This window comes from Notamacropus eugenii, chromosome 5 (genome assembly GCF_028372415.1).
Source record: "Notamacropus eugenii isolate mMacEug1 chromosome 5, mMacEug1.pri_v2, whole genome shotgun sequence".
NCBI classification, from domain to species: Eukaryota; Metazoa; Chordata; class Mammalia; order Diprotodontia; family Macropodidae; genus Notamacropus; species Notamacropus eugenii.
Window position 1 is genome coordinate 68,942,595 of NC_092876.1, and position 27,604 is coordinate 68,970,198.

A 27,604-nucleotide genomic window follows, 5' to 3' on the forward strand; every position below is an offset into this window, starting at 1 on the left:
TGCGTCCATGTTTGCATTTGAACTTCCTTCTGTTTATCTTTTATTGTTCTTTTTGAAGCGTTTTGCTTTCTTCTTTCTTCTTTGGCATTGCTATCACTGCCCACCCGCTGTACCCCGTAACTCTCCCCACCCAAGTTAAAAGCCCTCCATTGTAACTTGTGTAGTCAAGTAAAACATTCACATATGGACCGTGTGTGAAAATGCTTAGCTTGCTCTGGCTCCCCTAGTCCATTATCTCTGCCAAGAGATGGGAAACGGGCTTCATCATTAGGCTTCTGGAGTCACAGAGTCTCTATTGTGGATCAGCTTATCTCTTTTCTTAAAGAGTCAGGAAGGAATGAAGAGAAAAAAAAAATTCAAAATCCTTGATTCTAGGAACTGTCTTTTCCTGCTGCTGCTGCTTTTCCTGCTATAGTGGTAGAGGCAGCCTCAGAAGGATTCTGGAGCCAGGCCTCCATTGTAGCCTGAGTCTCTGGTGGTCTATCTAACTCAATTTGATTCAGAAAACATTAGCTGCCTACCATGTGCAGATCTCTATGCTAGGTGCTGAGCAAACAGAAGAACAATTTTTTTCCCTTCAAGTTGCTTGCAGCAGGTACAAAGGGCAGCTGGGTGGTGCAGTGGATAGAGCGCCAGTGCAGGAGTCATGAGGACCTGAGTTCAAATTTCACCTCAGACACTTGACACTCACTAGCTGTATGACCTTGGGCAAGTCACTTAATCCCAATTGCCTCATCCTGGGTCATCTCCAGTCATCCTGAGGAATATCTGGTCACTGGATTCAGATGGCTCTGGAGAAGTGAGGCTGGTGACCTGCACATCCCTCCCTCACTCAAAACAAAGTCAAGTGCAAGTCATGTCATTATTTCTCTGATGGCATAGTCTTCTTTGGCAATGAAGGATGAACACATATCTAGCAGGTATGAAGATGAGTACATGAGATAATAGAAAAGGGAGAAGACACCAACATTTGCCAGGGAGAGGATCACTAAATGTTTTATTAAGTAGATGGTACCAAACAGCCTGGAAGGAAGAGGCAGAGTTTCTGAGAGGGAATGGAGGGAGTGCATCCCAGACATGGATTAATGTAAGGAGGTGGGAGGTGGAGTATCAAGAGAGAGTTATTCAATGACTGACTATTAAACCACTTGGTCTGATCAGCCACAGTTGGATACACTGAAACTTCACGTTATGTTGGTGATGTCATTTTAGTCCTCTGAGAGCGAAGGACAACAACTATTAAACCAGTTGGACTAAAAGATTAGTATGAGGGAGGTCTAGAAAGGTAGGTGGGAGCCAAATTGTAGAGGTCCTTGAATGTAGGGGGATGTAGGCTGGTTTACCACTCTGAATAGCTTAGACAGCGCACCAATCGTCATAATATAAACTCTTCTCCATCAAGGACAGTGCACCCATCACACTGGGACTCTAACATCGCAGAGATGTGCTTATGAAGAAAGTAGAGGTGGCACCCAAGAGGAAGATGGAAAAATAGATAAATTGGACAAAGCGTATATAGAAGAGATCCATGCTGCAAGTGACATAGTCGGGAAGGTATTGAAGGATCAATACAAAGAGTATCTGAAGAAAGAGAAGATACCAAAGGCATGGAAAAAATCTTGGACCTCGTTAATAATGAAAAAAGGTAACCGAGAAAATGAATGAATAAAGCATTTATTAAGTGCATCATTCAGTCAATAAAACATTTATTAAACCCCTATGCACCAGAAACTATACTAAGCACTGAGGATACAAAGAAAGGCATAAAAGAGCCCCTACCCTCAAGGAGATCACAATCTAAAGGGGAAAGACCACACAAAGGAAGCTGAAAGGTAGAGTGGGGGAGGAGGAAAAAGATCTGAAGCTGGGGTGGAAAATGATTTGACAAAGTATGAGTTACAGAACTGATTTCATCTTAAAAGAATGATGTTTCTGGAGATCATGAAATTCAGAAGGGCATCTGGATGGAAAGTGATAAGGCAAATTCCCTTCATACCCTGTTCAGATAGAAAGTCTGGGAGGGACCCATTTCCTATCCTCTCTAACTGAGGGAGGGAGGAGCCCCAGTGGTAGGGGATACTGAGGAGGTATGAATTTCAACTTTTACTCTGTGCAAAGCACTAGGATACAAATAGAAATGTCAGCCCCTCCTCTCAAGGAGCTTTCATCCTAATGGAGGTGAGAACATAAATAGAAGGTTCCAGGTGAAAATCTGATGGAAAAGTCCTCTACACAAATTGAGGATATCTTCAATGAGGATGTTAATAAGTCACCATCAGGCTTTCACAAATGATACTTAATTACTGCATCTTTACTGTTTCACTGTTAACGGGAAAATGCAGAGAGTATAAGCTTCCATTGTACCATTTGTTGACTATTAAAAAGCATTTGATTCAGCAGAATAAAATACTGCCTTACAAACTCTTATAAAGTAAGGTGTTTCCTATTTAGGCATTTACTGGAGCTAGCTCATACAGGTTCTCAAGAATTAATTGTTAAATTTTCAGGATAAGCATGTACACCTTGGAAATCAGCAAATGCCACAAATCTATCCCGATTTATTGTTTTGTGACTGTCTAGATTTGAGAAAGTGATGGAGAAAATGTTAAAAATGTAATTTAAACATAAAACTTATTGTGTTATCTTGGGCTAGTTATTGAATATTTACCAGCACATCCCTCTGCCCATCCATCAAAATTATTTAAAATTCCTTGGATGGTATAGCAACAAATGACCCTGTTCAATAACCCTCTGAGGATAAACATCAGGAGAAGCATTAAATAGGGAGATGTCTGTTCAGCAAAGGTATTCATCACTGTGAAGGGGGGAGAAACTCAAAAAGGGATTCTTTTTGGATGGTGAGGCCTCTAAATTCTCCTGCTAGCTTACCACATTGCATCAAATCTCAGAATATAGTACTTCTTGGAAGAGATTCATAGGAGTTCAGCCTATGCAGGTACTCGCAGGAAGGACCAAGGAGTTTTATGAATGCCTGTTGCCTAGATTTCAACATGCATTGGAAAGAATACCCTGTTGAGCTTGTTTTTCAGAGTGTATCTCTGGAACTGACAGTACAGATGAACATGTCAGGCCCAGTTTAATGAGGAACAAAATGGTCTGGATTGCTTTTAAGAAATTGCAAAACTCCTCAATATTCCCATTAAAGCAAAGGTCTATCTATTTGTAATTTTTTTCCAGTTATCAAGCCTTTACTTTTCCCTCCCACTCAGTGAAACATTTAAGCCAAAAAACAAAAAAATATATATATGAGTCAGTCAAGCAAAGCAAATTTCCATATTGGTAATGTCCAAAAGCATATTTCTCCTATGTATTTAGTCAATTATCTCTGTGTCAAGTGGTGGGTGACATTGTCCTCTGTAATCATGATTGATTGTAGTGTTGATCAAAATTCTGATGTCTTTCAAAATTGTTCATTTTTACAATATTGTTACGATAGAAAGTGTTCTTCCAGTTCTACTCCGTTCTGCATCAGTTCATATCAATCTTCCCAGGTTTCTGAAACCCCTTTCATCATTTCCTATACTACAATAGTATTCCATTACATATATATGACATAATTTGTTCAGCAGTTTTCCACATGATTGGCATCCCCTTAGTTTCCTTTGTCACTACAAAAAAAGAGGTGTTGTAAATCATTTTGTAAATATAGGACCTTTTCGTCTTTCTTTGACCTTTTCTGGAGTGTAGGCCTAATAGTGATAAAAGGGCATGCATGGTTTAGTATCATAGTTCCCAAATTCTCTCCACAACATCTGGGTCAGTTCATAGCTTTGCATCAGAGTTGCTTAAATTTGTATTTCTCTAAATGTTAGTGAATTGGAGCATTTTTTCATGTGGTTGTCAATCTAGAAATGCCAAACCCACCAGTCTCTTTGCCAAGAAAACCCCAAATGGGATCTCAAAGAGTCAGACATGAATGAAAATTACTCAGCAACCAATGGTTCTTATTTCTTCTCTTGAGAGCTACATATTCATATCCTTTGCCTATCAATAATGGAATGAAAGGTCTACCTTTAATAATAATATTCTGCTAGTTGTTATATGACAGTGAAACACGGAATACACCTGCCTCTGAAAAATTAAAATGGGAACCACAAGAGGGCAATGGAGAGACATTCGGTGTGAATGATAGTGGTGAAATACTAGCGAGAAATTTAGAAGGATAGGATGAAAACATCATCATGAGATTGTATGATAGGAAAAGTTAGGCTGGTCGCTAGCAGTGAGGAGGGATGACAGGAGAATAGAGCGCTCCACTGGTCTCAGCCTCAGGAGAAACTGAGGCAGGCCCCTAACACCTTGGGTAAACCCCCTGTGATGAGTTTATGGGAAGACATGAAAAAGAGACAGGATAAGATACATGGATTACAATCGTTAGGGAGAACTCTCAAATCAATGAGATCCCTTTGAGTATTTGAGAGAAATAGGAGCCACTGAAGGAACTTTTTGTTTGTTTGCTTTGTGAATGGGGATCCCATGGTCAGATTCCTTGCAAGGCATGTACTAGGTAGACTGGGTTAAAGAAAAGGGAGAGATCGGATGATAGTAGACCGATGAGGAAGCTATTGTAATAATCTAGATCCTAAATTAGGGTAGTGTCTGAGTGTGAGTATGAGTATTTGTATAAGAGTGAAGAGAAAAGAAGGGTATGGATCGGAGAGGTGTAGAACACAGGGCTTGGCACATAAGTAAGTACTTAACAAATGTTCGGTGATGGGTTACTTGAGTTAGAATGAACAAGACTTGATGACTGGTTGAGGGGTGAGGGAGGGCAAAGAGTCAAGCATGGTGTTGAGGTTTGGAACCTGGAAGGCTAGGAGGATGCTGTTAGTGCCTTCTCCAGAAACTGGGAAGGAGGAGTGGGGTGGTGGGTTCTGTTTTGGATATGTTGCAGGTTCGCTTGATGTGATTTTATAGACTCTGTAAGCTGGAAGAGACCCCAGAAGCCTTTTTTTCTCACTCCTTATCCATTGCAGAAATCCCCTCCACAGCATCTCTGACAAGATCATTAAGGGAAGTGAAAGCAGTGGGAGCCAAGGTACCCATCCAGTCTAGTTTCCACCCAATATCCTCCACTTTCTATCGGACTTTCCCAGTCTGATAGAGTCTGATAGTTGTGACTTCAACAAAAACACAGGTACCTGCTTCTTGCAATCATGTGAAAGAAGGAAGGAAGGCTGATTCTGAGTGTGGTGTTAGGGCAGGGGTGAGAATTGATGAGGGGAAGTCACTTCTACTCTGGACAGTGCTGATAAGTGCAGGGTTTTGTGAGAACTCAGAGCCCACAAACATTGCCTTAGTTCCCCAAGAGTCTGTGGTTTGGTTCTGGTGCCTCCTCAAAATAGTCAAAATTTTTGAGCTGATGATCCTATGGCCTAGCTAACCCCACCCCAGTTTTGAGTGCCAAGGACATTTGAAACTGTTTTGTTGTAAAAGGCTCAGTGGACGTCGTGGCTCTGATGGTCAAAGCAGGAGCAGTGCTTCACTCAGTTCCCTGCTTAATCTCTATGATGTCTGTGCCCTCCTCATGTGGGCTCTAGAAGATAGATTACAATCCAATCATTAGGGAGAACTCTCAAATCAATGAGACCCCTTTGAGTATTTGAGAGAAATAGGAGCCACTGAAGGGACTTTTTGTTTGTTTGTTTTGTGAATGGGGATCACATGGTCAGATTCCTTGCAAGGCATGTACTGGGTAGACTAAAGAAAAGAGAGAGATTAGAATCAAGTAGGAGGCTATTGTAATAATCCAGATCCTAAATCAAAGCACCAGAACTTTAGATCTGGAATCCTATTGATACCTCGAAATCCCAAGGATTGGGGAAAGCCTCTTCAGTCAAACCTCCTAATGAGAAGAGGAGGAGGGGGAACATCACAAATTCACATTATTCAGCCTCTACAAGGACTTTGCTACCTCAAGGCGTTATTTCTCCCTAATTGATTCCTTATCTTGCTACCCACAGAAGTTATCCAGAACCTTCTCTTCCCTCATCTAGCTCTCCATATCTTCCTTCTCCCCTCCTCCATCTTAATGGAAGACTTTGCCTCTTATTTTACTGAAGAAAAAAAAAAATTGAAGTCATGACCTTCCTCTCCTTCATTGTTTTCATATCAAAACCCCTTGACATCACCTCCCTCTCTCTCCTCTTTTCTACCAGTCCATGACAGAGCGATGATCCTTGGCAAGGCCAACCCCTTTCCCCATGCACTTGATCCCATCCCTTTCCATCTTCTCCAGGAGATTGCATCCTCAATTCAATCATCCCTCCCCATCTCAAATGTTACCCTTCCAACTGCTTCCTTCTTTACAGCCTTAAAAAATGCCCAAGTCTCACCCATCCTGGAAACAAAACAAAACAAAAAACCCTTCACTAGACCCTACTAACATCCCTGCAAGCTATGTCTTTTCTTTCCCTTAGTTGAAAAAGGAAATACTTTCAGTGCTGTCATTTCCTATTCCCTCATTCTGAAACCTTTTGCAGTCTGGCTTCCAACTTCACTCAGCTGAAACTATTTTCTTCAAAGTTGCCAATTATCCCTTCTTTTGTTTTAAATGAGTATTTATTTTATTTTCATTATTCTCCTTCACCATAATGTCCCCCAATATTCCTTTATCTCTTCATACCAGATGGCCATACTGTATAACAAAGATTATCTTTTAAAAGACAGAAAGAAGGAAAAAAATCTACTACAATTAAAGGATACATTGAAAAAGTCTGAAAATATATGCAATTTATAACACTGTGAACCTCTTACCTCTGCAAAGGAATGGGGGTGTCTCTCCCCACTCCGGTACATCCTCCATTCAGATGTCAAAATGATGATCCTAAATTGCAGGTTTGACCATTTATCAACCCCCTACACAATAAAATTCCACTGGCCTTCGGGATCAAATACAGAATCCTCTGTTTGGTGTTCAAAGTCCTTCCCAACGTAACCCCCTCCTACCTTTCCAGTCTTCTTACACCTTATTCCCCACCATGTACTCTTCAATCCAATGACATTGGCCTCCTGGCTGTTTCACAAACAAGACACTCATTTCTTGGCTCTGAGAATTTTTTCTAGTTGTCCCGCATGCCTGGCTTTCCTTCAAGTACCAACTAAAATCCTATCTTCTACCCTAATACCTCTTAATTTTATTACCCTCCCTCTTTTACTTCCTATTTTTCCTATGTAGCTTGTTTTCTTGTCTCCGCCATTAGACTATGAGGCCCCTGAGGGCAGGGACTGCCTTTTTCCTCTTTTTGTATACCCAGCACTTAGCACAGTGCCTGACTTATGGTAAGTGCTTAATAATTATTTATTGCCTGCTGACATCTTGGGTGCATTAATTTTGCTTGTTTAGAACTTTTTCAGTTTTATATAATGAAAGTTATCTCTTTTATCTTTTGAAATTGTCTCTTTCCCTTGTTTGGTTAAGAATACATTTCCTACCTATAGCTGTGAGAAGTTTGTAATTTGTTTTTCTTCTAAATTTTTAACAGTATGATCTTTAATATTAAGATGATGTATACATTTAGATGGGACATAAGGAGAATCCAGTATTTTATCAGCTTTTGAGAATAATTTGTCTAGCATTGATACTAATTGTTTTTGAAAAGTTTGACAGAATTCTCTTATTAATCAAGAGAAGAAGAGTTGTTTTTTTTTTCCTCTTTGGTAGTTCCTTTATAACTAGTTCTATTTATTTAAGATCTATTTGATCTTCTATAAATTTGAGTATTTTATATTTTTAAACTATTTCTCTATTTCTTTTGTTTTCAAAGTTTTGTTAGCATATAACTGCATATTAATTCTGATAATTATTTTGATTTCTTCTGGTTTTGTGATTTTTACCTTATTTATTTGCTCGTTGATTTGACCAAGCCTTTTTAATCAGGTTGGCTAAAAGACTGATCAATTTTATTCGTGTTTCCAAAGAATTAACTTTTAGTTTTATTTATCATTTCTATAGTTTTTTGAGGGGGAGGGATGTCCAGTTTATCTAGGTCTTCTCTATTCCTTAATATCTTTTAAAATTTGTGCTTATTTTAGGTTTATTTATGTGTTGCCTTTCTAATTCTTAAAATATATTCAGTTTATTAATCTCCTTATTTTCTATTTTATTTATGTATGTTTGTAGGAATATTATTTTTCCCTGATTATTGTTTTAGCCGCATTCCAGAAATTTTGTAATTTTGTTTCATTATTTTCATTTTCTTTCACCTAATACATGTTTTTATGATTTATTCTTCAATCCATTCATTATTTAGGATTTCATCCCTAAATTTTTCATTTGTGTCTGTCTTTTTTTTGTGATACCTGACTTGATTACAGTTTTTATCATTTAGTTATAGTCTGTAAACAATATAGTTAGTATTTCTGTTCTTTATATTTGTTTGCAATATCTCTGTGCCCACATACATGATCAATTTTTGTAAAAGTTTCCTATGATGCTGAGAATATGTATATTTTTAGCAGTCCCATTTAGAAGACACTATAAGTCTAGTTTCTCCAGCAATTTGTTTAATTCTGTATTTTCTTTTTGTTTCTCTTTCTGTTGGACCTATCCAAAACCAAGAGAGGGATATTGAAATCTCCTATAATAATATCCACCATCTATGTGTTCTTGTAATTGTAATCTCTTTTATGAATTTAAATGCTAAGATATTTGGCTTATATAAATTTAATATTGATATTGGTTTGTTGTACACAGTTTCTTTCAGCATTAATGTAGTCTCCTTGCCTATCTCTTTTTAGATTGTGAATATTTGTGCATGATTAGCATAATTGCGATTCTTGCTTTTTTGGATAATGTATAATAATTTTTTTCCAATTCCTTATTTTTATTCTGTGTATATCTTTGTTTTTAAAATGTATTTCTTATAACAACATATTGTAAGGTTTTGTTTTCTTGTCTGTTATATCATTGTTTTAGTGGGTCCATTCACATTTAATATTATGAGGGCTAGGTTTATATTTTCCACCATTTATTGGGATATAATAATCCCAATAATAATATAATATTGGGATTTTTCTTTTCCAAATTAGATTTTTCTCCCTCTCTTCCTCTGTAATCATAGTACTTTTGTCTCTTCAGATATTTAGCTTAGTCTACTTTAAAGCAACCCTGTTGCCACCGATTCTTCTTTCCTCACCCTGCAGCTCCTTCACTCCCATGTAGTACCCTTTTCCCTAGTTTTGAAGTTTTGCTTAACTCATTAGTTCCTTTTTATTTCTTCCTTTTATCTAGTTAATTAGATCTTCCCCTTCTTAGATAAGTAATCAGGCGACATCCTCGTCTCCTCTACCTCTTCAACTTGTTTTTATTAATTTTCTGTGCTTTTTTCTAAAAAGGATTCCTTGTCTTCATTCTCTTTATTATTATCTTTCCCTTTATGGGGTGTAGGGGTGTGTTCTGGGAGGACTGGTACCTTTGGTGTGATGGCTGCTGAGCCCTTTTCAGGGCTCTTTCCACCTTTGGTGTCCTCCTGTTTCACCTAACTCACCTGTGACTCCAAGAAGCTGCAGCATGCTCAACAGCTACACCCCAGTAAACCTGGCCAAACCAGGTTGAGGATAACCAAGGGTTCTCAAACCCACTGGTGAGTTAGGGGGGTGTCTACCCTAAGCATGTGAAGACTTCATCTGGTGGAATGGGCAGATGAGAACAATTTGTTCCAACGGCCATGAAGGCAGATGAAGCAGGCGATGTGGAGAGCCTAGAGCTTGGTTAGATACAGAAGACATCAAGGTCATCCACTGCATCCTGAGCCATCGCCAGCTCTGTCCTGCCATTGGACTATGATGACTCTAGAGGAGAGAGTGAGGCTGATGACCTCATGCAACTCTGCCTCACTTAAATCCAGTTTATCCATGAATCAAAAGACATCACCCATACCATTTCACAATTATACGTCAAAGTCCTGTGGTGACAGGAAAATGATGAAACAGCAGCTGTGGATACACTGGGAACTGTAGTCACAACCTTACACACAGGATGTACGTTTTACATCCTGTAAACAAGGAACTAATCCTGTTTACAAGAAACTAGTAAGTTAAGCAAAACTTAAATGTACACTTGCCAAAAAGACTATTTTATGGAGAACTTGCATGGGGCAGGTGATCACATGGTGGCTAGAAGAAACGATGCAAGGATACTCTCAAGGTGTCTCTCAAGAACTTTGGATTTGACTGTGCAACATGGGAGACACTGGCACAGGACTTGCCCAGTATGGTGTGCCCACATCAGAAAGGGTACTGTGCTCTTTGAGCAAAGCAGAATTGAGACAGCACAAAGTAAACACAGGATGCACAAATTTGGGATATCCACCCCAAATATCCACACGAACTATCTGTGCCCAACCTGTGGTAGAGCAGTCCAAGCTCATATTGGTCTGATGAGCCACAGTGGGACACACTGAAAGTTCACTTTGTCATGGTGATGTCATTTTGGTCCTCTTTGAAGATGAAGGACAACAACCAACCAACCAATCAATCTTTCTCTTTCTATCTGTTATAGACTTTTTATTCTTTGATGCATGGTCCGCTCTACTTCTCATGGAATTAAAGCTTTTATGTACCTATTTTGGGTTTCCTGAAGTTTCTGTGTTATTTCCTAATAGATACTGGCCACTGGCTACCGTTTTCTTTTTGTACTGCACTCTTAGAAATACTAATTTCCACAGATGATAGAGAGGATAGAGAGGATATTGCTTCTCATGTTCCTGATTGTACAGTTCATTGTTAACTTTTGCCCTATCTGTGGTCATTTTTTCCCCATTTGCTTCGGAATCTTCTCCCTGGGTCTATGTTCTTCCCCTCTTCTGGACGTCATTTGCCCCCAGAGCTCAGATTTCCATTGTCCTAAGAGAGGATGAATGGTCTCTCTAAGCACTGCAGATTATACTCATTATCTCCCTTTATAGACTCTTCTGCCATGGGCACATTTATCCACAGTACCCTCTCCTGCCAATGAAACAAGATTTCCTCTTTTCTTTCCCCGTTTCAATGGCCATTCTCTTTTGGGTTTTCTTCTTCCTGAGTGACTAGAGGACTTATTTTTCCTAATTTATCAGACTTTGACTTGATTAGGGTCCATTACTTATTTCCTCTTTATTTTTTTCCTCTCCACCTTTTTATGTGCCCTCCTGTTCTGTAGTTTTGTATCACAGAAAAGCTGACTCACCTGTAGGTAGAGTCTTATAAAGTTTAACAGATGATGTCTGAGCTTTTTCCTTCATCATCCCTTTTATTTGACTTCTGCTTTCACCTTTGTCTCCTGGTATACTTTCAGAATTTGTTGTTCAATTGTGTCCAACTCTTCATGACCCCATTTGGGGTTTTCTCAGGAAAGATCTTGGCATGCTTCATCATTTCCTTCTCCAGATCTCTGTTTTACAGATGAGGAAACTGAGGCAAACAGGGTTAAATGACTTGCCCGATGGTGGGTCTGAGGCCAGATTTGCACTCAGGAGGAGGACTCTTCCTCAGTCCAGGCCCAGCACTCTGTGCACCATGGTGCCACCTTGTTGCACATTTTATACACATTTATAAATACTCATATCTGTGTTGTCCCCCTTGTAGAATTTCTTGGGGGGCTGGGACTGTTTTATTTTTGTTATTGTATCCCCAGCAGCTTGTCCAGTGCCTGGCAAATAGTAGGTGCTTAATAAATACTTGTTAATGAGGTGTGTGGGATGGCTCAGATCCCTACTTAAATTAATTACTCAGAGTCCTCTCAAAGTGATGACAGAAAGTTGATTTATTCGATTCTCGAGAAGCGGGACAATCCTGTACCAGTTCACCTGGAGCAGGAAAAGCCGAAGACAAAGGAGAAGCAATGATATATATAGACTCTAACGCAACTCCCTCCCTCCCTACTGACCATTATCCTCATTAGCTGAGCATATGATCTTACATTCTAGACGCGAAATCTAACCAATCCCTTTTGAAATGAAGACATCGAAAAATTATTTAAGTTTCATCTGATCATTGAGACCCTAATGTACTACACAGTTTTATATCCTTATATGGAATTATTCCACTCTAAAAATATTGTAACCTTGAACCTCTCAGTCTTACCTCACCCCTGGGAGAAGAATTACAGTCTGAGAAGTCTTCACTAAACCTATTCCACTCAGAGGGGATCCTCATATCAAGGCCTCAAGTATGGGTGCAGCCATGGTGGCCATGATGCTTGTGTGCATCCAAGGACCAGCCTCTGAGAGGTTCATCACCAAAAGGTTTATGGGATATCCCAGATTTCAAGCTGCAAGGAACCTCAGAGGTCAACCTAACCTTAACCCTTATGGATCAGAACATGGTCCTAGAAAGGATAAGTAAATTATTTGAAGCTATATAGGGATTAGGAAATTAAGGAAATTTAAACCCAGATCTACTGCCCTAAAACCAGTTCTCTTAACAAGCCAAATAGTCTGGCTTTCGGTTAATTTTTTTTTTTTGGTCACAGCAGCCAATGAAGTAATTTACTAAGGCATGAAGGAACGGAATCTTCATTGGGTGGTGGAAGTGGCGAAGAAAGAGCAGAAGGTTTAGGAAATAAAATCGCAATGTTTTTAAGGATTGAAGAATCTCAGATTAGGAAAGTAACCCAGAAACCAGTGAGTCAATGAGCATTTACTAAGCACCTGAAGCAGACTTACTGAAGCAATCACCTTGCATTTGTTAAGCATCTACTGTGTGTCAGAAACTGTCAGGAGCCTGTTAGAGAAAACAGCCTGTATAGGGATAAAAAAATACAAAATAATTGTGTGTGTATGTTGGGAAGAAGGGATCATTAAAAGCAGTGAGGATTTGGCAGTTAAGAGGTCATGAGTTAACTTTGGAGAGAGCAAATTTGAATTAAGTGATGAGGTAAAAGCCAGTTTACAAGAAATGGGTAAAAAAAGAGGAAATGGAAGTAATGAGAGTAAACAGTTTCATTTTTTTTTCCTCTTAATACTTTGGTTGTGAAAGGTAAGAGGGACATAGGGTGGTATCGAGAGGTGTGGGGTGAGGGGGGAATGGTGGGAGTCAAAGAGGATTTTTAAGAATGGGGGGGTGGAGGAGACCAAGGCATGTTTGTAAGCAGCAGGGAAGGAGCCAGTGATTAGGAACAATTGAAGATTATGTAGAGAGAGGGGAAATAGTGGTAGAATCAACCATATGGAAGAGATGGGAGGTACTGGGATCAATTGTATGACTGGAGAAGGGCAGCTAGCACTGGACTGGGAGTGAGGAAGACCTGAGTTCCACTATGACCTCAGACACTTACTAGCTGTAAGTCTAGGAAAATCACTTTTTCCCCTTCTGAGCAGGGACTTGATTTTTTTTTTCTCCCTTTCTTTGTATTCTCAGCTCCTTAGCACGTTGTGTGGCATACAATTGGAGCTTAATAAATGCTTATTGACTGATAACCTTTGTCTGCCTCTGTTTCTTTACATGTAAAATGGGAATAATGATGATACCTACTTTACAAGGTTGAGAGGATTAAATGAGATTAAATTTGTAAAGCACTTTACAGACCATAAAATACTAGTAATTGTTAGTTGCTATGATTATTAGCTTCACTTGGCAAGGATAAGGACCATCTCTACCTCAGAGGAAAGTAGAGGGTTTGATGAGGCATGATAGACAATAGGACAAAAGGGTAAGGGTTTCATGAGTAGAAAACAATATATACTGGAACTAGTTAACCAGAGAGTTAAGACTGCGATGGGGGAAGGAAGTGAAAGTAATGCAGTGGTGACAATCTGGGGAAACAGGAGTGAAGGATCTGGAGATCACTCTGAGGATGACGAATCTGTTAAAATAGATTTAGGAGGGAGACACAGGAAGAGATGGGAAGATAGAAGGTGATGATTAGGTAGAGGAATGCCACAGTTCTTGATCATAGAACTGGAGCTCTTGTTGGTGATGGTAACTCTAAGGATTTAAGCTTCTCTTTATGTAACTGAGGTAGGATAAAGGTGACCGTGATGGTTGTTGATGAGGCTGATGAATTAGAAGGCCAAGACTTTGAGGGGAACATCAACATGTACATTGGAGCCCCCAAGCGGGAGGGCAAGAGTTGGGAGGGAGAGCAAGACTATTTCAGGTACTAAATTCCTTGAAAAAGGACTGAGAATGGACTTAAGAATGGGCTAACCAAGAATCCTTTCTACAATTTCTTCAGTACTGGTTGTCTAAACTTGTTTAGACTAATACTAAAGATATGTTGTTGTCATTTTCCCAGCTACTTTGAGGACAGGGGTGGTGTCAATCAATAAGCATTTATTCAACGCCTACTATGAGTCAGGCACCATTTTAGAAACTGGAAGTACAAAGAAGCAAGTGAACATGTCCCTGTCCTCAAGGAGTTGACAGGAGAAATAATATACACTTATATGTAGGCATATTGTTACTGTGTAGTGTTCTTGGCAAAGATACTGGAGTGGTTTGCCATTTCCTTCTGCAGTTCATTTGACAAATGAAGAAACTGAAGCAAACAGCGTTAAGTGACTTAGCCAGGGCCACTCAGCTAATAAGTGTCTGAGGTTGGATTTGAATTCAGGTCTTCCTGACTTCTGGCCCAGCACTCTGCCTATTACACCACTTTCAAGAGCCAATGCCACAGCGTAAAGAGGGAAGGGACAAATCAGAGTCTATGGTCCACTTTGGCTGATCCATAGAGGGCATGAAGGGGAATCACGTAATAAGGTGCACATTTAGGGACTAGGTTGTGAAGCTTTTTAAATACCAGAAGAGTTTATATTTGATCCTAGAAGAATTAGGTAGCTACTGGAGTTTGAGGAGAGAAGTTAAACTTGCACTGTAGGGAAGTCATTTTTGGCAGGTGAGTGAGGATGTGTTGGAGTATCTAACATTGGATGTACAACATTCATCAAAACCTTGGACTGTGCAGAGCTTTGTGCTCCCTGACCCAAATGGGGTGGGAGGGACTGGCTTTTCAGATGATCCCTTGGGGGAGGGGTCTTTGGGAAGGAGGGAGTGCAAATGGAAGAACCTGTTTTCTCTCTTGGGATGGGCCCCAAAATGGGAAGAGGCCTCTGGTCACCGGAAACTTAGAAATGCTGACAGATCTAGGTTAACAAAATGAGGAACCCACAAAGGGAAAAAAAAATTAGTTCATTTCATGTCAGCAACTAAATTTCCTCCCCCCACTCCCTCAGTAGAAGTAGGGATCTAATTAGTATGGCTGCTGAAGAGATAGATTAAAGTCATAGGATTATTGAGGTGTGGCGGGATCCCTTAGGGGAAGTGGGTTTTGAAGGAGAAGTGACAGGAGAGTAGAGGGGGCCCACGCATTAAAAGACAGAAGTGAAAATTTAAGATGGCAAACATTAATTTAGCTGAAATAGAAGGGGTTGATAAAGGAACTGGAGAAAGGAAGATTTCGTGGGTGACCTGACTGCTAAATGCAAATATCATAGGGCTAGCAGTAGAAAAGGGGACCGGACTTCTTAGGATTGGTCCCAACTGGGACAGAACGAGGCACAACAGGTGGAAGTTGCATTGAAGTAGATCTCAGCTCATGAATAGTGTGGAGTAGTCCACAGAGAGCCAGCCCCCAGATCCAAAAGACCTGAGTTCAAATTGTTTCCTGACTGTGTAACTCTGGGCAAGTTACTTAACTTCTCAGTGCTCTAGGTGACTCTTCATGATTACACCTTGCAGAGAATGTTTTCACCTGCTGTTGGAAGTTTCCTCATCCAGGAATTCCCTATTTCAAAGAAATCACAGGTCTAGTTCCTATCCCTATGATGGGGGGGGAAACTTCCTATTAATTAGAGCTGTTCAAAGGTGGATAATGACCTTTTCCCTCCGTCAAAGGCTGGATGACTACTTGTCAAGATATATGTCCATGTATAAATTAGATTGTACATCCTCAGAGCTCCCTTCCAATTTTAAGGTCCTTTCTAAAGTTCTGTGAGCAAGTAAGAAATGGACCTGCTCTCCTGAGTGGGGGCAATTAGTAAAGGACTTTTAAAGCCAGACCAAAAAATGTGTGTAGGTGTTCAGGAGGAGGCCCAACCAATCAATGAATCCATATTTATTAAGCAGCTCCTATGAGCCAGGCACTCTACTAAGAGCCAGGGATAGAAAAAGAGACAAAAGATAGGCACTTACAATCTAGTGGAGAAGACAACATGCAAGCAAATAATACACAAAGCAAGCTATGGACAGGATAATTAACAGAGGGAAGGCACTAGAAATAGAGGTTGGGGAAGGCCTTCTGTAAGGAGGGGTGGGCTGGGGAGTTAGTAGGTACTTGACAGAAGCCAAGGTTAGTAGTTAGAATAGAGGAGGGAGAGGATTCCAGAGAAAATGCCAGGAGTCAAGCCAAGTGTCTTGTTTGAGGAACAACCAGGAGGCAGGTATCACTAAATTGAAGAGTACTTGGGGAATTAGGTGAAAGTAGATTAGAAAGGAAAACTAGATTATGAAGGCCTTTGAACCACAAACAAAGCACTCAGTATTTGCAGTAGCTGCTGGTGGGTCTGTCTGCCTCAGGTCCCTCCTCACTCTATTCCATCACCCATTTAGCCACTAAGGTGATTTTCTAAAACCAAAGATCTGATTATAACACACACCCCCTACTCATTAAACCCCAGTGGATCCCTGTTTCCTCCAGGAGCAAATACTAAGGGCAGAAGTGTGGGCAGTGAAGGGTGCGAGGGATCCAAGGCTGAAACTTGGCCGGATAATTGACTATATGATAAGGGGTTAGGGATACAAGAGAGGAAGATAGTGGAGAGTTGAACTCGTTCCCCAAGGAGTCAAGAGGGAAAGGAGAGAGTGTCTAGTACAGGAGAAATGGCCTAGGAAAGAATTAAAGAATTGGCAGTCATGGCTGTGGATGTGGAAAGTAAGGGTAGAGGAAGAAGAACTTGCTGAGTTTGGGGACTAATTGGGCAAGAGGCTGAGGATATGAAAAGAGGTCTTCTCTAGATCTGGAGCCTGAGTGACAGAAACAACAATGATCCACTATTTTCTGTATATCCAGCTCTGCTCACTGAGTGACCCTGAGCAAGCTGCTTAAACTCCATCCTGCTCAGACTCCCCATCTGTAAAATCAAGGGATTTTGATGATTGATCTATTAAGTCCCTTCTAGCTCTGACATCCTGGAATCCTAGATTGGGGTTTCTCCAAAGGTAGAGACAGTATCTCTCAGTATCTCAATAATATTGGAAACTCACTGAGTTTTTGTTTTTAATGTGGTCTCCCTCATCAGAACATGAGCTTCTTTTAAAAAAAAATATTACTTTTCCCCAATTACATGTGAAAACAATTTTTGACATTCATTTTAAAAAAAGTTTTGTTTCTAATTCTGTCCCTTCCTCCCTACTTCCTCTGCCCCCTCCCTGAGACAGTAAGTAATCTGACATAGGTTATACACATGCAGTCATGTAAAAACATTTCCATATTAGTAATTTTGTAAAAGAAAACTCAAACAAAAATAAAAAAGAAAGTAAAATATAGTATGATTTCATCTGTATTTGAATTACATCAGTTGTTTCTCTGAAGACAGATAGCATTTTTCATCATGAGTCCTTTGGGATAGTTTTGGATCATTGCACTGCTCAGAATAGCTAAGTTATTCACAGTTGTTTATCATACAAATTTGTTGTTACTGTGTACACTGTTCTCCTGGTTTTGCTCATTTCACTCTGCATCAGTTCATGTAAGTCTTTCCAGGTTTTTCTGAAATCATCATGCTCATCATTTCTTATAGCACAATAGTATTCCAGAATATGAGTTTCTTGTGAACAGGAGCTGCATTACTCTCCTGTTTGTTTGCCCAGCACTTAGCCCAGTGCCTTGCAAATGGTCAGAACTTAATAAACACATTCATTCATTCTTGTAGAGCTTAATATATTACTTGTATTTTCTGCCTTTCCTTCCTTTTCTCATCCTTACTATCTGAGATCAAATGTATGAGCGTAGTCCCTCCTTCTTCAAGTGTAGACCATCTCTTCCATCAGGATAGAAGGTCCCTGAGGTAGGGGAATTGTTTTCCCCCATCATCTGGGGAACTCCTGAGAGATTTCCATCAAACTAACTACTCCCCAGTGATGTAAGTGATACAAGGACACTCTCAAGGTCTCTCTTAAGAACTTTGGAATTGATTGTGTGACATGGGAGACACTGGACCTCTCAGCATGGTGTGCCCACATCAGAGAAGGTGCTGTGTTCTGTGAGCAAAGCAGAATTGAAACAGCTCAAAAGAAATGCAGGATACACACATTTAGAGTATACACCCCAAATGTTCACAGGAGCTATTTGGGCCTGACCTGTGGTAAAGCATTCTGAGCCACAGTCACACACATTGAACTTGACTCTAGCATAATGATGTCACATGGAGGACAGCAACCAACCAACCAAATCCTGGGGTAGGGAACCTGAGTCCTTAAGGCTACAAGGGCCCCTCTAGGTCCTCAAGTCCTTTTGGATTCAGTCAAAGGGGCACACTTAAGGATCTAGAGGGCCACTTGTAGCCTTGAGGTCTCAGATTCCCCACCCCTGGTCTGTAGACAGTGTTTCTCTGTCTCCCAAGGTGAAGGCCATGTTCTTCTATGTGGTTAGAGTACCTCTGAATGTTTCCCTAATACCCAAGAAAAGCTGTTTATAATGACTAACTGGGCTTAGGGGGAGGACTAGTGATCATTCTAGGGGAAGGAAGATGTGGGTGTGTACATGAGAGGGCTAAAAGAAGTCCCTCCAAATTAAGGCAGGCCCCTCCCAGGATATGCCTTCTCTGGGGCTTGGGACAACAGCAGTCTAGTGTGGTTGAAGAAAAAAGAGAAGCAGATATAGGAGATACACTCCCAAAAACTCAACTGGAACAGTTGCTGACTGATAGAGGGACCAGAGTTTCAGGACCATGAAGCCTGTGGCTCTCCAGGATTATATCTGTTCCCTGGACCTAGCCTCCCTCCCCCGAATCCTGAAGATATGCTCCGGGGTGTATTTTCAGAGTAAGTGTGACAACCCAGAGCTGGTGTGGGGCCTCTGCTTCATGAGTATGTTTATTACTCACCCAAGGGATCGTCCTTAGTTCCATAGAGAGGAGGACCCTGGCTTCCTCACCTCCTGAGCAGGCAGTTCTCAGTAGAGAGTGGTACCGAGCTGGATGAGGGTACCCTACCTTCCTCAGAGGGCAGCGTCCCTCAAAATTCTCCAGATTGGAATCAGGTCCATTGTGAAGTACTCATAGCAAATTTTTCCTTATGTTGAGCCACTTGGTTGGGGGAGGGAGTTGGGGGTGTGTGTGGGGAGAGGAGGGCACTATAATAAGGGGTTAGGGATTCAAGAGAGGAGGACAGTGTAGAGTTGAACTGGTTCCCCAAGGATGAGATGAAGAGAAGAGGAGAGAATGGCTAGTGCAGGGGAGATGGCCTGGGAGAGAATTAAGAGGTTAAGGGATTGGTGGTCATGGGCGTGAGTGTGGAGAGTAAGAGTGGAAGAAGAAGAATTTGCTGAGTTTGGTCAATAATTGGGCAAGAGGCTGAGGGTATAAAAAGAGATATTCTCTAGATCTGAAGCCTGAGTGACAGAAACAAGAGTGATCCACTGTACGTCCAGCTCTGGTCACCGAGTGACCCTAGGCAAGCTGCTTAAGCTCCATCCTGCTCAGACTCCCTATCTGTAAAATCAAGGGATTTCGATGGTTGATCTAGTAAGTCTCTTCTAGCTCTGACATTCTAGAATCTTGGATTTGGGTTTCTCCAAAGATTGTTTGTTCGTCCTTCATTCTCAAAGAGAATCGTGACATCAAGGAGGTGAATCCATAATTTGCAAGTGAATTGGATTAAAGTGAGGCAGGGCTGTGTAAAGTCGCCAGCCTCACTTTCTTCTCCAGAGCCATCTGGGTCCAGTGGTGAGATATAGACCAGGATGACTGGACATGGCCCTTAGTTGATTCACTGGAACCAGCTAGAAGGCTCAGTGGATAGAACATTGGGCCTGGAGTCAGGAAGGTACGAGTTCAAATACAGCCTCAGACTCTCACTAGTTGTGTTCAAAGGTAGTACATTATCTCTCAGTATATCTCCGAAAGATCAGAAACTCAGTGTTTTTATTTATGGGGTCTCCCCACATTAGAATTCTTGAGAGCAAGGGTTGAATTACTCTTGCATTTGCATGCGCAGAGCTTGGACCTATGCCTTGAAAATGATCAGAACTTAATGCATTCATTCATCCGTTCAGGAAGTGAGGGGCTTGACTCTTGACTTTTCAGGCCAATGCTGAGTCAGAAACATTGCAGAGGGGATTTGTGGGCAGGTGCAGGTTTACTGAGATGGGCCGTGAGATTCCCTAGAAGTAGCTGTTGGGGTTTCTGTTAGATTCCTACAACACCACGGTTGTGCTAGAGGCAGCCAAAGTGGGACGGTAGGCTGGAAATCAGATAGAGCTGAGTTCAGATCTGCAGTTTCCTCAACAGTAAAATGGGGATGATTATAGCACCCAGCCACCAGGGCTCTTGAGACAATCAAGATATCCGTAAAGCACTTAACACAGAGGCACTTAATAAATAAATGCTTGTTTCCTTCTTTTCCAGAGCAAATAACTCTCAAGACCTTGGTTTTCTCTTATGTAAATTGGGGAGATATCTTGCACTACCTACCTTAAAGGATTATTGTGAGGAAAGTGCTTTCTAAGTTGTATGCTTAATAGCTTCAAGAAAGAACCTGGCGTTTTAGAATGACTGGGAGAGGAAGAAGTGAGAAATGAATAGAGAAGCATTTGGCCAACCAACCTCAGTTCCCTGACTTCTGTTCCTTGAGCTGGTCTTCCACGAAAAACTTTGCTCTCTGTCCCCCCAGACCAAGGGCTTAAAACAGGGAGAGGAATATATTGGGAGGAGAAAGGGAGAAATGGAATGGGGCAAATTATCTCTCATAAAAGAGGCAAGTAAAAGACTTTTCAGTGGAGGGAAAAAGGGGGAGGTGAGAGAAAAAACATGAAGCTTACTCTCATCACATTCGACTAAAGGAAGGAATAAAATGCACACTCATTTTGGTGTGAAAACCTATCTTACAATACAGGATAGTGGGGGAGAAGGGGATAAGCAGGGTGAGGGGGATAATGGAAGGGAGGGCAGTGGGAGGAGGGAGCAATTTGAAGTTAGCACTCTTGGGGAGGGACAGGATCAAAAGAGAGAACAGAAGCAATGGGGGGCAGGATAGTATGGAGGGAAATATAGTTAGTCTTACACAACACGACTATTATGGAAGTCATTTGCAACACTACACAGGTATGGCCTATATTGAATTGCTTGCCTTCCCAAAGGGAATGGGTGGGGAGGGAGGGATGAAGAGAAGCTGGAACTCAAAGTTTTAGGAACAACTTATATGGGGATAAGGGAAGGGAGGGATGTTAGAAGGGAGGACAGATTGGTGATAGGGGTAATTAGAATGCTCGGTGTTTCGGGGTAGGGGGAGGGGAGAAGTGGGGAGAAAATTTGGAACCCAAAATTTTGTGGAAATGAATGTTGAAAACTTAAATAAATAAATTTAAATACCAAAAAACCCCCCAAAAACCAGGGAGAGGAGCCAGTACCCCAGTTATCTTGAGAGAAGCCCACCCAGGACTTTACAAAGAAAAGTTGACCCCCTGTGTAATTCTGAAGAGTATTGCATACTGGGGACTGGCAGAGGGTTTTAGGTGGCTAGGAAGGACACACTGAGGGATATACTGTACAGAAGGTTAGAGGTTTGTGGGAAACAAGAGAAGAACAAACTTCAAGGTAGGGCAGGGGTCAAGCCACCAGTCACAGACCTGAGGGAGAAGGGAAAAAGGGAACTAAGGCCAATTTCTTCAAAGGTTGTCTTCTTTTTTTTATTGGTGTTGGTTGCTTCAGCCAAATGTTGGTATTGGTGCTTCAGCCTTCCCAGGCTAGAGAACCCATACCCCGAGTTCTTTCTGTTCACTTAGGATCTCAACAAGATGTCTCCTGGTTTCACACACTTTTCAGATCACCTCCTGGCCTGCTCTACCCACCTTGCAAGTTGCCTACAGTCTTCCATATCTTGATGATCACATTCCTTTCTCCCTAGATTCATATGTTCATCCACTGGAAAACCCTTTCGTTCATTCAGAAAACAGTAACTGATGTAAAGCACTCATTGCCTTGAGGCTGAGAAAGATAGAAGTTTAAATAAGACAGAGTCTCTACTGTCATGAAACTTATCTTCAGTAAGGTCTATGATGAAATACCAGTGTCAGTATACTTGACCACAGAAGCTAAGAAGTAAACCAGGGTCAGATCTAGCTGATGCAAATATGGGATAAATACTGAGTACTAGAGGCCTTTTCTTCTTTTTTTTAGGAGAGAGGGAAGTATAACAGAAGGAGTATTGGATTGAGAGAGGACCTGGGTATGAATTGCAGCTCAGGTGTATCAAGTAATTCAAATTTAACATTTATTTTTTGCAATAATTGTTATTGATAATAAAAGCTCTCCAATCCTTCCCTTCCCCAGTCTCTGAGCAAAGAACATTGTCTTACTTTACTGAAAAAAAAATTGAGGGCATTCAGTAGAACCTCCCTTTTCTCTGATTCTCTTTATCTCGAAACCCCTTGACATCATCTCCCACACTCTCCTCCTTTCCATCTGTCTGTTCCATCTGACAGAGATGGTCCTTCTCCGCAAGGCCAACCCCTTTACATGTGCACTTGATTCCAACCCCTCCCATTTTTTCCAGTAGACCGCATCATCAACTGAGTCATTGCCACCCCTCACATTATCAAATCTTATCCGATCAACTGGTTCCTTACCTTCAAACATGCCCAAGTCTCCCCCATCCTTAAAAAAAAAATCTTAACTGGAGCTATCAAGCTATCATCCTCTCCTCCCTTTCTCAACCAAACTTTTTGAAAAAGCTGCCTATACTTCTATATACTATATGTTATATGCTATATACTATATACTATGGTTCTACTTCCTATTTTCCCACTCTTCAACCCTTTGCAATCTGGCTTCCATCTTCTATCACTCACCTGAAACTCCTCTCTCCAAAGTTATCAAATGCTCTTTGTTGTTGTTTTAAATCAGTTTTTTAAAAATGTCCTTTGTTTTTCTTCATCACCATATTGTTTCTCAGTATCCCCTTTTCCTCTGCCTCCCAGAAAGTCATTCATATAAAAATAGTTTTAAGAAAAGAAAAAGAGGGAAAAATATCAGCATAATTGATCAATAAAATGAAAAAATCTGAAAATATATGCAATGGAAAACATGTGTGAACCTCCAGTCTCTGCAAAGGGGTGCATTTGGTGATCTCTTCCCAATTCTCTTCTGGCTGAGAAAGAAGGAGAGGAGGATAACTTGATAGCTCCAGTTAAGATTTTTTTTTTAAGGGTAGGGGAGACTTGGGCATGTTTGAAGGTAAGGAACCAGTTGATAGGATAAGATTTGATAATGTGGCGGGGTGACGATGATTGAGTAGATGATGCAATCTACTGGAGAAGATGGGAGGGTTTGGGATCAAATCGCTTGATCTTTGCAATTTTGCAATATCCACTTTTGACATTTTTGGTTTGTGATTGTCTTTTCCATTGACATTATTTTGGTCATTGTGTAGATTGTTTTCTTGGCTCTTTACTTCCCCTGTATCAGTTCATCTAGCTTTTCCCAGGCTTCTCTTACAGTAACATTCCTTTACATCCATGTACCGCAAACATTTTGCAGCATATCTTTAGAGGCAGGTAGATGGTACAGAGGAGAGAGCACTGGGTCTGGAGTCAGAAAGATTTGAGTCCAAATTCTACCTCACAAGCTGTATGACTCTGGGGAGGCCATTTAACCTCTGTTTGTTTCTTCAACTGTAAAATGGAGATAATACCTCTCAGGGTTGTTGTTGTGAAGATCAAATGAGATAATATTTGGAGATTGCTTAGCACAATGCTTGGCGCATAATAGGAGCTATATAAGTGTTAGCTAGACCTGTTGATATCATGTTGGCACAGATGGAAGCTTTCTTTTTATTAATGACTTCATGGAATATATGCCTCGTAGTGGACTCTCCAAGTGGAAGGATATGGACAATTTAGTTATTATTTTCATAATTCCATATTGCTTTCCAAAATGTTTGTGCTAAATCACAGTGCTACCAACTAAGCAGTAATTTTCCAGTCTCCCCACAACGACTCCAACGCTGACCATTTCTGTCTTCTAATATCTTTGCCAACTTGTTGGGTATAAGGTGAAACCTCAGGGTTTTTTATTTGCATTTTTTTCATTATTCAGGATTTGGAGCATTCTTTCATATGGTTGTTAATTGTTTGCAATTTTTTTGAGAATTGTGTGTTCATATCCTTTGACTACTTATATAGATTTAGTTTTATTTAAACATATATGTATGTATGTATGTATATGTTTAAATAAAATGAAATGTTATATATATGTATATACATATATGTCTGTTATCAGCAAATATTTATAAATCATCTGCTATGTTCAAACACTGTGCTGGGTACTGGAGATGTAAGACGAAAACAAAATAGCCCTACGCTCTTGGATACTTTTACAGGGAGGGTACAACATATAGAAAAATTAAGAGGCAGCCTAATCGCTGGATCAGGAAAGACTTCATTCATTCAACAAGAATATATTAAGGCCTATTTTGACCTAGGCATTGTGCTACAAATTTATGATCCTATGAAACAAAAATGAAATTGTCTGTGCCCTTAGGGAGCTTGGGAGAAACAAGTAGATAAAATATATGCAAGGTAAATACAAAGTAATTTTTAGGTTCTTGGTTGAATTGAGGATTACTAGCTCAGGTAGAGATGATTATCCATAAAGACCTCATGTAGAAGGTGGTAACCGAGCTGAGCTTTGAAGAAAGCTAGGGGGGTCTTCAAGGTGGAAGTGAGAAGGAAGTTTTGGGCATAGGGCCAGCCTGTGCAAAGGTACAGAGATGAAATAGGAGATGAAATAATCTGTCTAGAGAACTGCAAAGAGGCTGGTTTTGTTGGAAAGTAGAGTGCATGAAAGATTGATCCGTGTAATAAGCCTGGAAAGGTCAACTGGAGCCAGCTTGTGAAGGTTTTAAATGATGAACAGATGAGTTTGTATTTTATCCTAAAGGCAAGAAAGAGCTGGTGAATCTTCCTTGCAGGGGAGTGACACGTCCGGTGCTGAAGCAATATTACTTTGGAAGAGAGCATGAGGGCTCAGGAAAATGAGAAGTTAGGTGTATAGGAGGGCAAACGATACAAGGCAAGATGCTAGATGTCTTTCTTGTTCAGTCATTTCTAACTCTATGACCCCATGGACCATAATGCCAATAACGTCCAGGGAGTTTTCTTGGCAAAGTTAATGGAGTTATTTGCTCTTTCCTTTTCCAGTGGATTAAGGCAAACAGATATTAAGTAACTTGCTCAGTCATATAGCTAGCATCTGAGGTCGCATTTGAACTCTGGTCTTCCTGACTCCAGCCCCAGAATTCTATCTACTGAGCCATCTAGCTACCTGAATACAACTGTGGAGTTCACGGAGTCCTCTGGGAATATATTATAAATTACCAGAATTTTAACATCTTATGAGACTGGTATAAGTATTAATGAGGAATCAGAAACCCAGAATTGGTGGCCTTGGTCATTAAAATTGATCCATGGCATATGAGAATAATAAAATCTGATTTGAAAAACAACTATTATTTTGGCAGAAAAATGATGTCAATAGCTACTTTGTCTCAGCAAAGACAAGAGACTGTTTTCCTATGTTTTCTGACTTGCTGTTGAAATCCTTGGACCCAAAATTGAACAGAGAGGGTGGTGAAGGCAAATATTGTCATTTATAGCCAGGCCCCCAAGTCAAGAACTATTAACCTTCCTAGAAGTTCAATATGTACAGCAGAGTGAATTTTTTGTTGGTAATTCAATTAATTAGTAATTATTGGCAATTAATTAGTAATGCTCAATTTGGTAGCCTTTATAACTATCACATGGAAGGACCCAAGGATAGCCAGGAATTTTTGTTGTAACTGTGACCATTCTAGAACACATTTAGAAGTTTTCAGAAAAGGAAAAAAAAACAAATGCTGCTATATCACTTGTGTTGTAAAGTAGCCACTGGCACAGATTGGCAATTGAATTGGCAAAATGTCACCCTTCTTGGACCACATACTTTGAAATCAGAATTGAGAATCTGCTTTGTATATAATGATGTCTAGGCTCTTTAAAGTGGGCTATATCTTTTAAAATAAATGTTACCATGAATTAGGACATGTATATTTGAAAACCACGTAGGTCTTAGCAAGGTATACAGAACACAGTGTCTGATTCTACGATCTAAGCCGTGATATGTACCACAACCAGGCTCAGAAGTTTATCATCCAAACCACTTAATAAGTAGCATCCCATCCAGGAGCGCTTTAAAAGTAACTCCTTCAGTAGATATAGAGTGAGTAAAACTGTACAAAGTTGTATTTATCTGAAATGCTTGAAATAAATATGTAGTTTTTTTTGTTTATAAAAAAGTCTTAAAATGTTCATATTGTAACTGGTAACTTGCCACAAATATTCTCTTAATAAGTATTTGATATCATCTTTTCCTTATTGCATTCTGGTTATTATGCATAGTATGAAGTTCAGGTCAGATAGCTTCTTGAGGTCCTAAGCCTAGAGTGGGAAGGAACGTCAGAGGCCACTGAGTCCAACTCCCTCATTTTAAAGGAATCTAAATTTCTCTGTTCAATATGAAGTTTCTTTTTAAAACTATCTGCTTAACATGACTAATGTGGAAATATGTTTAATATTATTGTATATGTATAGCCTATATCAGATTGCATACCACCTTGGAGAGGGGAGGGGAGGGAGGGAGAGAAATTTAGTAATCAATATCTTATAAAAGTGAATGCTGAAAACTAAAACAAACAAAAAAAGAAAATGATCTGCTTAGTTGTTACAGATCAGTTATGGTGACATACTGCTAGACTCATGTAGATTAGGCTGCACTTGGTGTTCAGATATTCTCTTTCTTCCTCAAATAAATTTATTTAAATCTCTCTATCTTTTTCTATCTCTCAGTCTCTCTTTCTCATCCCCTCTCCTTCTCTCTCTTCTTTTCCCTCTCTCCATCTCCTTCCCCTTTCTCTCTCTCTTCTCTTTCTCTCCCCATTCTCTCTCTTCCTCCATCCCTCCTTACACACACACACACACACACACACACACACACACACACACACACCACATCACTTTGGCATTTATGTGGAGGACATATTAGGAAGGAAAATATATCATATCCAATCCATTGCCGAAGTCTGTTGATTTCAGCTTTGCAACATCTCTCAAATATGACCCCTTCTCTCCTCTGCCATCATTCTGGTGCAAACCCTCATCACTTCACACCTAGACTATTGCAGTCACCTGCTTGCTGGTGGTTCTGCCTGCCTCACCCAAGCACCAAAGTAAATTTCCAAAACACAGTTTCAATCATGTCATTCCCCTACTCAATAAATTCTAGTGGCATCCCAGTGCCTCCAGGGTCAAATACCAAATGCTTTATTTGACATTCAGAGCCTTTCATAACCTAGTCCCTCCCTGCCTTTCCTGTCTTCTTACACATCACACTCCCAGCATATCCTCTTCAGTCTA

At 40.4% G+C, this 27,604-nt stretch overlaps 1 protein-coding gene across 3 annotated transcripts in view; it reads left to right on the forward strand.

Moving 5' to 3' along the window:
* The first annotated feature begins 1,392 nt into the window (after nucleotides 1-1,392).
* Nucleotides 1,393-27,604, forward strand: part of THEMIS2 (thymocyte selection associated family member 2) — a 52,509-nt gene continuing 26,297 nt past the window's right edge. For 2 of the 3 annotated variants that reach the window (XM_072609529.1, XM_072609530.1), the window contains exon 1: nucleotides 18,799-18,981. In XM_072609529.1, coding sequence (XP_072465630.1) covers nucleotides 18,888-18,981 — 94 coding nt within the window. In that variant the 5' untranslated portion in view covers nucleotides 18,799-18,887. Of the gene's footprint in view, nucleotides 1,646-18,798; nucleotides 18,982-27,604 lie in introns of those variants that run through there. The other variant, XM_072609531.1, reaches the window with a different exon arrangement.